Genomic DNA, 11,891 nt, shown 5'->3' with positions numbered 1-11,891 from the left:
TCACATCAAGCATTTTTTAAAAATACCATTGAATTAAGTTCAATACTGCATTGATATATAATCTTCCACATATAAAATGGCATTTAGGTATATGCAAGAATTTCAAATCTTTATTTAATAATTTGAGTCTTTTTCCAATATATTACTACCAATATGAAGAAACGAAAAACCAAACAGAAAAAACAAACAAAAGCCAAGAAAATATATTCTTTAAAAGGAGAAAAAGCAAGGTGAATAATGTGGTATTTCTTTTCTAAAATACATCCAAACCTCCATTAAGTGATATGTGCAACAATCAGCAGTTTTGACATCATAACCCAAATGTTCTAAAGTATTTTATCGTCTTGCAGACAACAAGGGGATTATTACAAAACTGTTGTCTCAGCACCTTCCTGACTCAATACCTACATAATTCCTACACCACATAGTGACTTTCTTGAAAAGGATATAAGTATACTGTTTTGTTTTGTTTTTAATTTGAAAAACTTATTTATGTGACTAAAAGTAATGAACAGTATCTCTGTTATGAAATTGGTTTTTCATATATATATTCATACTGCAGGAAGCATATCTATTTAGTCATGAAACAATGTCTACAAAACTTTATTCAAATGAAAGGACTGTTCGCAGATGATCAAATTTATTCAATTACTTTGATGAATCTGAAGGCCACTTTCACATACTTCATTTCTAAAGGTGGGCTGCAAGTTTACAGACTGCTACATAGTTTCTCCTACTGTCATCAAAATATTGATATTCTAGTTCTATCATTTGTCTTTCAGGAGGAAGCAGTTTTAGAACACAATTTTCTATAGTGTCCACCATCTATAGATTAGGAACCCTACAATTCTTTTTAAAAGAATAAAAAAAGAAAAATTCCATTCATCCTTGCATATATGCACATTAAACTATTTTTTTTTGGGGGGGGGAAACTTATAGGTAGAAATATTACTTTAGTCATAAAATTCTTTTTAAAGAAGCACATCTCAAGCTTAAACACACGTAATCATTTGAAATTTCTCTCCTCATTTTGGCACATCTAAACCAGTATAGAAATTATACATTGCAAGGTTTATTCTTGAGGAGCATATCTGCATCAGAATTTAAAGATGGGTTTTGAAATTTATAACATTATATTGTTTAAGATATATTTTTAAAAGTCAGTCTTTTACTCAATATGTTTACAGCAAAAGAGGTTGGGGTAGAACAAATTCTCAAAAGTCTTTGAGGCATATAGTACTTGTGACCTTGAAAAATAAATCTTGCATCAAAGAACATCTCATTCTCTCTGAAATCTTTCTAAAATACAAATATTTTATTCCGATGTTTTGTACATTCCAGTGGCTCAAATGACTTCTATGTCCCTATAGCTGTGCTCCTTTCTGAGATATGAATTGCAACAGGACTCAAGTGCTCTACTATTTTCCCTCCATTCCCATGTTTCATTGCCTTTGTGTAGCTCAGAGTGGAGAAAAATCAGCATGTTCTGACGAGCTTGATAACTATGAGGCAATAAGATGGACCTGAATTTAGTGGAGATTGGAGCTCCAAAATAAATATAACACTATGTGTCAAATAAAAAAAAAGAACTTACATATATTCTCCTGTACAAATCAGAAGAGATAATAAAAAGCATCAACGAATAGACAGCAACTTTTTTTCATACCTACACAAGCATCTCAAAACGATTGCACACATTAAGAATGATTTACCTTTTTATTTGGAATACTTCACATTTATTTGCTAAACAATGGTTTATGTTGCCTTAAACCAAATTTTAGTGGCTTGTATTGGAGGATTGGGGAGGATTTTCTAAGAATTTATATATTGCTAAATAAAATATACTTCCTAACCCATAGCAATAAAATTCTGCTGGATTCTCTAATCTAACAAGCTAAAAGCATCACTATAAATTCAATCTGTCCCAAGTTTTAATATGCAAGAAGTTGCAGGACTTTTCAGTGGCACATTGTGTTCTATTCTTCTCACTGGCAGTACCATGAAGGTATGTACGGGGCACCCTTGGTTCACTGACGACATCAGGCACTACTTTCTCATAGAGGTTAGGTGCCTTTGCAGGTATCTGAGAGTTGCTATCTATTCACAAACCACTGAGCATTTCTTTTTATCAAAAAAGCCTTCAAATGCTCCGAGTCTGTGGTCAGTGTGGTCCCTTGGATACATCTAATGAACATATGCTTCACCAAGGCAGAAACCTAAACAGTTAAAAATGGAGCTATATTTACAACCATTTTCTCTAGTAAGTGGAGTTCTTGGGTTCTGCGTGTAGTGTTTTTTTTTTGCTTTTATTCGGTCTTCAGTCCATTTCCAAGGAACGTCCAAGGCTATGAGTACAAGCTCTCCTGGCCGGTGCCATACATGTCTGCAAGTCGTTTGAAACGGGGCCCCCAGTCACTTAGGTAGTCGTAGTTCTGATCAGAGTTTGAGCTGATGGACTCCAGGGAGCTGAGGGACTCCGCCACCGAGCCATTGCCTTCAAAGGCGTATGTCTGCAGGGAGTCATAGGGGGGCGCACAGGGGTCCACGTCCGCTTCCTTCAGTCTTTCCCAGATAAACTCCCGGAAAATGACATTATCCGGGATGCTTTTAAAAGTCGGTCGACTCAAGAACTGAATTTCGGGCGTCACGTCCCTCCGGGTCTTGGTGTCTCTGATGACGTTGAGGTTTCTCAGGGCCGCCATGTCAAAGGCTTCCGTGTCTTCTTCGCCTCCACCCTCGTCGTCGTAGCGCACGATGTTTTCTCGGATGTCTCTCTCTTCATCGAAAATGAGGGGCTCTTTTTTCCGTCGTCTCATGGTGACGATCAGGAGGATCAACACTGAAACAATGAGAAGCAAAGGGAAGGGGTCAGCAAGGTCCCTGACTGTCCCCCGTCACGCCCCCGGGAGGCCTCTGATGTGGACTCAGATTTTCTGCCCTTTACAAGGAAACGAATTGGCTGCCAGCTTACATGGGAATTCACAACGGCAGATGTGTTAAAACTGCTAAAACACCTTTAAAATAGAATGCTTTATTACATCAAGAGAAATCCTCTTCCACACCTGTGCAGAATTGATTGCCTCCCTCGTCAACGTACCCACCACAGTATTTGATAGAGTAAATTGAAGGGCCAGTTCAGGATAAACATAATAATTTCAAAGCTATGACACACAAAGGGATTTTTTTTGAACTCCTTAATTGCTGGAAAGGCAAAGCGACATTCATAAATGTTTTGGGTATAATTTAGCAACTGCAATTTCAGAAGGAAATGGATTACAGCATTTGGTCGGGTTCTTTGAAGAAATGCCTCGTGCTTGTCTATGAAACTCAGCTGTTAAAGCAAACTCAGCGTGTCAGGCCACATACAGAGATTAAAAGCGTCTCTGTAATAAATTGAGTCCCACATTTAGTATGAAATATTAAACTTGGTCTTTATGTATTATACCAGGAGAGATAATATAGGTTGTGAGATTTTCAGCATTAGCTAAATATAGATTTAAGAAATCAAACATCCCTTCAATGTTAGGAATTTTCTTTCCCATATCGACATCAATAATTAGATAATAAAGCACATGTTTGCACCAGAGTAAAAAAGATCAAGGACCCTCGCTATACACATGAATAAGGAGCAGGCTCTTCTGTGAGTGCAAGCTGAAAGGGGAACATTAGATTTCATGGCACCTTGATTAAGTCAAAATGCAGCAGAATAGATGTTTTTAAATTTTGAAATTTAAAGATATATAAATTAATGAATTATCTTTAATGGATTTTTTAAATTTTAAAAAAAAATTTCAATTACAGTTGACAAGCAATATTATGTTAGTTTCGTGTGTACAGCATAGTGATTACACATTTATACATCTTACAAAGTGAATACCACATTAAGTCTAGTAATTGTGTATGTGACACCACACATAGTTACTACAATCTTACTGACTGTATTCCTTGTGCAATACTTTGCATCCCCACAACTATTTTTATAACTGGCAATTTGTACTTCTTAATCCCTTCACCTTTCACACTTATCCCCCAATCCCCTCGCATCTGGCAATCATCAATTTCTTCATCATAGATATGAGTTTGTCTCTGTTTGTGCATTTATTTTGCTTTTTAGATTCCATGTGTAAGAGAGATCAAATAGCATTTGTCTTTCTGCAGCTGACTTATTTTACTTAGCATAATACCCTCTAGGTCCATCACATTGTCACAAATGGCAAAATTTCATTCATTCTTATGTTTAATATTCCATTGTATATATGAGTATGTACCACCTCTTATTTATCCATTTGTCTATCGATGGGTCCTTAGGCTCCTTCCATATCTTGGCTATTGTAAATAATGCTGAAACAAATATACGGGTGCATATATCTTTTCAAATTAGTGTGTCAGGTAAATACCCGGAAGTGGGATTGCTGGGTCATCAGGTAGTTCTATTTTTAATTTTTTGAGGAACATCCATACTGTCTTCCATAGTGACTACACCAATTTACAATCCCACCAATAATGCACAAGGGTTCCCTTTTCTCCACATCCTAGCAAATGTTTGTTGATTTATTGATGATGGTTATTCTGACAGGTGTGAGGTAATATACCACACTGTGTTTTCAATTTGCATTTCTCTGATGATCAGTGATGCTGAGCATCTTTTCAAATGTCTTTTGGCATCGGTATGTCCTCTTTGGAGAAATGTCTATTCAGGTCCTCTGCCTGTTTTTTAATCATATTGTTTATTTTTTGGTATTGTGTGAGTTCCTTACATACTTTGGATATTTACCCCTTATTGGATGTATCATTGGCAAATATCTTCTCCCATTCTGTAGGTTGTCTTTTCATTTTTGTTGATGCTTTTCTTTGCTGTGCAAAAAATTTAGTTTGATGTAGTCTCATTTATTTTTTCTTTTGTTTCCATTGCCTGAGGAGACATATTCAAAAAAAACAAAAATATTGCTAAGATTATGTCAGTGTTTACTGCCTATGTTTTCTTCTTTTTAATCTATTTTGATTTTGAGTTTATTCCTGTATATGGTATAAGAAAGCAATCCAGTTTCATTCTTTTGCAGGTATCTCTTCAGTTTTCCCAACACCATTTATTGAAGAGACTGTCTTTACCCTATTGTATATCCTTGCCCACTTTGTCATAGATTGATTGACCATATAGGTGTGGGTTTATTTCTGGGCTCTCTATTCTGTTCCATTGATCTGTGTGTCTGTTTTATGCCACTAGCATGCTGTTTAGATTACTACAGCCTTGTAGTATAGTTTGATATCAGGTAGATGCTAGTTCCAACTTTGTTCTTCTTTCTCAATACTGCTCTGGACATTCAGGGCCTTTTGCGGTTCCATATAAATTTTAGAATTATTTGTTCTAGTTCTGTGAAAAATGTCATTGGTATTTTGATAGTGATTGAATTGAATCCCTATCTGGCTTTCGGTATTATGACGACTTTAACAATGTTAATTCCTCTGATCCATGAGCACAATATATCCTTCCTGTTATTTGTATCACCTTCAATTTATTTCCTTAATGTCTTATAGATTTCTGAGTACAGGTTTTTCTACCTCCTTGGTTAAATTTATTCCTAGGCATTTTATTCTTTTTGAAACAATTGTATATGGGATTATTTTAATTTCTCTTTCTGATAGTTTGTTATTGGTGTATAAAAAAATGGAACTGATTTCTGAATATTTGTCTCCTGCTACTCTACTAAATTCACTCATTCACTCTAATAATGTTTTGGTGGGTTCTTTATAGTTCTCTATATATGGTATCAGGTCATCTGCAAATAATGACAGTTTTACTTACTCCTTTCCAATTTGGATGCCTTTCATTTCTTTTTCTTATCTGGTTGCTGTGGCTAGGACTTCCAATACAATGTTAAATAAAAGTGATGAAAGTGAACATTATTGTCTTGTTCCTGATCTTAAATAAAAAGTTTTCAGCTTTTCATTGTGGGGTATGATTAGTAGCCACGGGTTTGTCATGGATGGACTTTATTATGTTGAGGTATGTTCCGTCTAACCCCACTTAGCTGAGAGTTGTTAATTATAGATGGATGTTGGATTTTGTCAAATGACTTTTCTGCATCTACTCGTATGATCACATGATTTTTATTCTTCATTTTGTTTATGTGATGTACCACTTTAGGATTTGAGGCTATTGATCCAGGCTTGGGTCTTGGGAATAAGTCCCACTTGATTGATCATGGTGTGCAATCTTTTTAATGTTTTACTGAATTCAATTTGCTAAGATTTTGTTGAGGATTTTTGCATCTATGTTCTTTAGGAAGATAAGCTTATACTTCTTTTTCTTTTCTCTCTTTTTTTTTTCTTTTTCTTTGTAGTGTCTTTTCTGGCCTCATAAAATGAGCTTGGGAAACTTCTCTCCTCTTCAGTTTTTTTGGAATAGTTTGAGAAGGATATGAATTAATTCTTCTTTGAATGTTTAGTAAAATTCATCTGTGAAGTCATCAAGTCCAGGGTCTTGGTTTGTTGGGAGTTTTTCAATTAGTGATTTGATTTTGTTAGTAATTAGTCTGCTTAGGTTTGTTGTTTCTTCCTGCTTCAGCGTTAAAAGATTGTAGGTGTCTAGGAATTTATCCATTTCTTCCAGGTTTTACAATTTGTTTGCATATAAAATTGTAGTATTTCCTTATAACTTTTTGTATTTCTGTGGTGTCAGTTGTCACTTCTAGTTATGATTTTATTTATTTTGGTCCTCTCCTATTTTACTTTGATGAGTCTTGCTAAAGGTTTATCAATTGTGTTTATCTTTACAAAGAACCAGCTCTTGCTTTTATTGACCATTCTGTGTTTTTTAGGCTATATTTTATTTCCACTCTGATCTTTATTATTTCTTTTCTTTTACTCACTTTGGGCTTTGGTTATTCTTCTCTTTCCAATCCCTTTAGGTGGCTGGATTGTCTAAGATTTTTCTTGTTTCTAGAGGTGGACCTGTATTAGTATAAATTCCTTCTTAGAAATCCTTTGGTTATGTCTTAAATATTTTGAGTCATTGTGCTTTCATTTTCATTTGTCTCAGTGTGTCTTTTGATTTCTTCGTTGATCTCATTGTTAACCTATTCATTGTTTAGTGGCATGTTATTGAGCCTTCATGTGTTTGTGTGATTTTCAGTTCTCATAATTGATTTATAGTTTCATACAATTGTGATTGGAGAAGATGCTTGGTATGATTTTAATCTTCCTAAATTAATTGAGACTTTTTTTGTGGCCCATCACATGGTCTATCCTGAGAAATAGTCCATGCATTCTTAAAACAAATGTATATTCTGCTGCTTTGGGTTGAAATATCCTAAAATATCAAATCCATTTGATCCCTCTATGTCTATCAATATTTGCTTTATATATTTAGGTGTTCCTAAGTTGGGTGTGCAGATGTTTATGAGAGTTATATCCTCATGTTGGGTTGGTCCCTGTATCTCTTTAGCATGGCTCTGGTGTCAGCAAAATCCACCTGTTAGGTTTGTCGCGTATGGAGCTGGTTAGGTGGTGCTCTGGTGTGGTTTGAAGCTGGCCACCAGGTGTGTTGGTTCTGGAGCCTCTTGGGAGGGCCTCCAGTGCAAAGTCAGCTGCAGGCTTGTGGCTGCCTGGTGGGAGCTACATGCGATCTATGGTTGGTTGTCACCTATACTGAGCTTGCTGGATGCTTGTGATCAACTACACTGTGAACCAAGGACAGCTGCAACTAGTGCTGGGCTTGGGACCGTTTGGTGTGCACCATACTGTAACCTGAGGTGAACCACCAGTTGTATTGGGTTTGTGGCCACTTAGGTGAAGCTACATTCCTAGCCATCACTGGCTGTGGCTTATACTAGGCTTTTGGCCACATGATGGGAGTTACAAGTTGAGACCGGTTACCATGTATATCCAGCTTGGGACTATTTAGCAAAAAATGCAAGACATGCTGGGGCCAGCTGCTGCTTTTGGGGGATTTCTAGACCTTTGAGAGATTTTTGGAAAGCCCACAGTGCCATCGGAGGCCAGCCACTTGTGTGGAAAAGCCCCTGGAAGTGGCTCAGGCTGGGTGTGTGAGTTGGGTCTCGTGGGGTATCAGGGAATCACCAGGACTGGGCAAACTAGTCACCCAGGTTAATGGAGACATCAGAATTAGTGCCCATTTGTCCCTGCTGGCTGTGTGGGGGAAAGATTCAACAGGAACAATGGTGACTGCCAGTGCTTCGGTCACCATAGAGAGCTGCCCTGCTCTCTGTCACTCCAGCTCTCGCCCTGTAGTCCATCAATTCAGTCCCTCACCATATGTCTCTGGTACTTTTCAAGCTACTGCTCCTGCACTGGAGACCAGAGTGAGTGGCTTTGTGAGTGAGTTTGGGCAGGGCCCCTCAAGAGAGGCACCTGGGTCTCCAGCAGCCATCCATCTTACTCAGATTCCATCCCCTTTGGTTTTCACAGTCAGATATTATGGGGACTCCTCTTCCTAGCACTGGTGCTACAGGCTGGGAAGCCAGGTGTGGGGCTGGGACCCCTTGACTGAGATCTCCTGCCTAATGCTTAACTGCAACATGTGGGTGGGGAAATGCCAGTTCTACAACTACACCCCTCCTACCAGTGTCAACACGAGGTCTTCTCTGTATCTTTAGTTATAGAACTTCTGTTCAGCCAGTCTACAGGGGGTTCTCAGTGATGGTTGTTCTATAACTTATTTGTAATTTTGATGTCATGGGAAGAGGTAAGCAGAGCATTTACCTCCTCCACCATCTTGACTAGAAGTCATAAGTGGATTTTTTTCAATAAAAATACTGGAAAAATTTTTTGGCGATTTGACAAAATTTGCAGGTAAACCATGTAGTGTAGAAATATCAAAATAAATAAGATAATAAATATAAAAATAAAAAAGCTAGGTATGTCATGAATATATAAAATATGTAGAGATATTTTATTTACTACCATAAAACATACAAAAATCTATCAAAACTTACACAAACACAGTACATGTTGTCATTTGTGGTCAAGAGAAATGCAAACAAATGTAAGGATGCAGCATTAATTCAGAAGTGCATACCATTGACTGTGTACTTACTCTACTGTAGTAATAATTTTGCAGCGAGCCCAAGCGTTGCCAGTATCTGCTTACAATGCCGTGTGACATTAGTCATCTCTGTGTGAGCATTTCATGCCCCCAGTTAATTGTGATATCTCGTGGTTCTCACATGTTTTTCACAGTGTTTAGTGTAATACCATAAACCTTGAATAACACCATGGGACCCGTTCTCAGTGCCACTAGTGGTGCTGGAAGTACTCCCAAGCCGGAGAAGTCATGACATGACAAGAAAAAGTTGAATTGCTTCATATGTACTTTATATTGTGGTCTGCAGTTGTGGATGCCTGCCATTTCAAGATAAATGTATCCAGCATAATGACCATTGTAAAAAAAAAAAAAAAGAAAAGGAAATTCATGAAGCCATCACTGCAGCTGTGCCAGCAGGTAACAAAGTCTTGCACATTTTTTGTGAAATACCTTTTCGTCAGTACCTTGTACTGAAAATACAGCTTTTATGTGGGTGCAGGATTGCTAGAAGAAAGGCATACCTGTGGACTCTAATAAGATTTGAGAAAAAGCAAAGTCATTATATGAAACTTAAAGCAAAAGGAAGGTGACAGATCTAAAGCTGGAGAATTTAATGCCAGCAAAAGATAGTTTGATAATTTTAGAACAGTTTGGCTTAAAAAATGCCAAGACAACAGGAGCAGCAGCTTCTGCCAATGGAGAGGCAGCAGAATAGTTCCCAGATGCAATTAAGAAAATAATTGTGGAGAAAGGATATCTGCCTGAACAGTTGTAGAAACAGACAAAAGTGCCCTATTCTGGGGAGAAAAATAGCATACAGCACACTTATTAGCAGGGAAGAGAAGCGAGCAGCAGAATTTAAGGGATAAGCTAACTGTTCTGTTTTGTGCTCATGCAACGGTCCAGTTCATGAGCTGCACTGCCCTTATCTATAAAGCTGCTAACCCCCAAGCCTCAGGGGGAAAGATAAACACCAGCTGCCAATCTTTTGGTTGCACAACAAGAAGCCCTGGACAACAAGAACCCTTTTCCTGGATTGGTTCTAGCGATGCTTTGTTCCTGAAATCAGGAAGCACCCTGCCAGTAAAGGGCTGCCTTTTACAGTTCTTTTGATGTTGGAAAAAATGCCCCCACCACCTAGAACTCCATGAATTCAACACCAGAGGTGTCTTAGTGGTCTACTTACCCCCAAACACAACGTCTCGATTTCAGCCTCTAGATCGGGGGGCATGAGGACCTTTAAGGCCCATTACACACAGTGCTCTATAGAAAGGATTGTCAAGGCTATGGAAGAGAACCCCGGTGGAGATAACATCGTGCAAGTCTGGAAGGATTACATCATTGAAGATGCCAACATTGTAATAGAAAAAGCTGTGAAAGTCATCAAGCTGGAAACAGTAAATTCCTGCGGAAGAAAACTGCAGTGTGTTGTGCAAGACTTCACAGATTTCTGACAGGATCAGTCAAGGAAATCTGAAAGAGATTGTGGAGACAGCAAAACATGGTGGGGAGGTGTAGGTGGGTGAAGGGTTTCAAGATCTGGATCTTGGAGAATTTCAAGAGTTAATAGACACCAGGCCAGAGGAATTAACAGAAGATGACTTGATAGAAGATGAGAGAGTCTGAACCAGTGCCAGAGAATGAGGAACACGTAGAAGCAGCAGAAGGGTTCTGATTATTCAAGATGGCTTCTCACTTCATGTACGACCAGGACCCTTTTACTATGAGATAGGCATTGAAACTAAAGCCAATGGTGGAAGGTGTGGCACCACTTAGAAACATTTTTAGACAAATGAAAAAGTGAAAAGGTCAGGTAGCATTTTCTGTGCATCTCTGTGAAGTTACACCAAGTGTGCATACCTCCCCTCCCCCGTTGCCAGCCCCGAGACAGCAAGAGCAGCTCTTCTGCTTCCTCCTCAGCCTCTCTCTCTCTCTCTCTCTCTCACACACACACACATATATAACAATTCCTTTTTATATTCTATTGTAAATGTATTTCCATACTACCAATACATTTGCCTTTTGATGCTCACGTATAGTGTTCAGTAAAGGTGAAACACAAGACACCCTGGGTGTTTCAGTTCATAGATACAATACACATTAAGGATATTAATATATTATGAAATTTATCATAATTCCCAGACTTGAAGATGAAAAAAATGTGAAGTGTTTTAGAAGGTTAGATAAGTTAACATTTCAAAGACTTGGGAGAGTATTTTTTTCCAACTATTTGAGCATGTAAAAAAATAAATTTTAACCTTTATGTCGAGTAAGTAGTAACTGCTTTTCAGGGTCTATGGCGATAATTCCTGTATTAAAGTCACTTTCTAAGTAAGCACAAGATTATGCGGTTTAAGTGTTTTGTCACATGTCTTTTCTGTTCATATAGACTATAGTTGTGAGCAGAGACAGAAGAAAAGATTTAGGTCAAGCTGAAGTCTAGACATGTACTTATATTGTGCTGCTTGTTCATGAACTTACATATCCATTTAACAAACAAATCCATGTTAACCATTTAGTATGTGCATTAGATGTGATGAGACCATGTTGCACTTACAAGCAGGCATAACACATTTCCTCATGGAACTCACAGTTGAATAAGGACAGTTGAATATGACGACTAAAAGTAAAAGTATTTTTCTGAAAGAGGGAAAAAGATATTTATCTTTAAAAATATATGTTAGGGGAAACAGGTACAGACAAAGAAGAGTTAACTGAGGGTAACTGAACTTGGTTTAGGGGGGCACAGGTGATATTCTTGGCACAGTCAACCACGTGACTGAAGAACAGAGAAAGAGGTAGGAGGTAAGGTTGGAGGATGCAAGCACCTGGAAGACCCTGCAGGCCC

The 11,891-nt window shown here is 37.9% G+C and overlaps 1 protein-coding gene across 3 annotated transcripts in view; it reads right to left on the bottom strand.

Annotated features, from left to right (window-relative positions):
• Nucleotides 1-587: 587 nt before the first annotated feature.
• The window catches only part of CDH7 (cadherin 7), a 128,912-nt gene continuing 117,608 nt past the window's right edge, over nucleotides 588-11,891 (bottom strand). For 2 of the 3 annotated variants that reach the window (XM_019729337.3, XM_074339864.2), the window contains exon 12: nucleotides 588-2,839. In XM_019729337.3, coding sequence (XP_019584896.1) covers nucleotides 2,346-2,839 — 494 coding nt within the window. In that variant the 3' untranslated portion in view covers nucleotides 588-2,345. Of the gene's footprint in view, nucleotides 2,840-4,786; nucleotides 4,913-11,891 lie in introns of those variants that run through there. The other variant, XM_074339865.2, reaches the window with a different exon arrangement.

This window comes from Rhinolophus sinicus, chromosome 4, assembly GCF_057876585.1.
Source record: "Rhinolophus sinicus isolate RSI-liver-muscle chromosome 4, RSI-T2T, whole genome shotgun sequence".
Classification (NCBI taxonomy): domain Eukaryota; kingdom Metazoa; phylum Chordata; class Mammalia; order Chiroptera; family Rhinolophidae; genus Rhinolophus; species Rhinolophus sinicus.
This window is presented reverse-complemented; position numbering and strand designations above follow the sequence as displayed.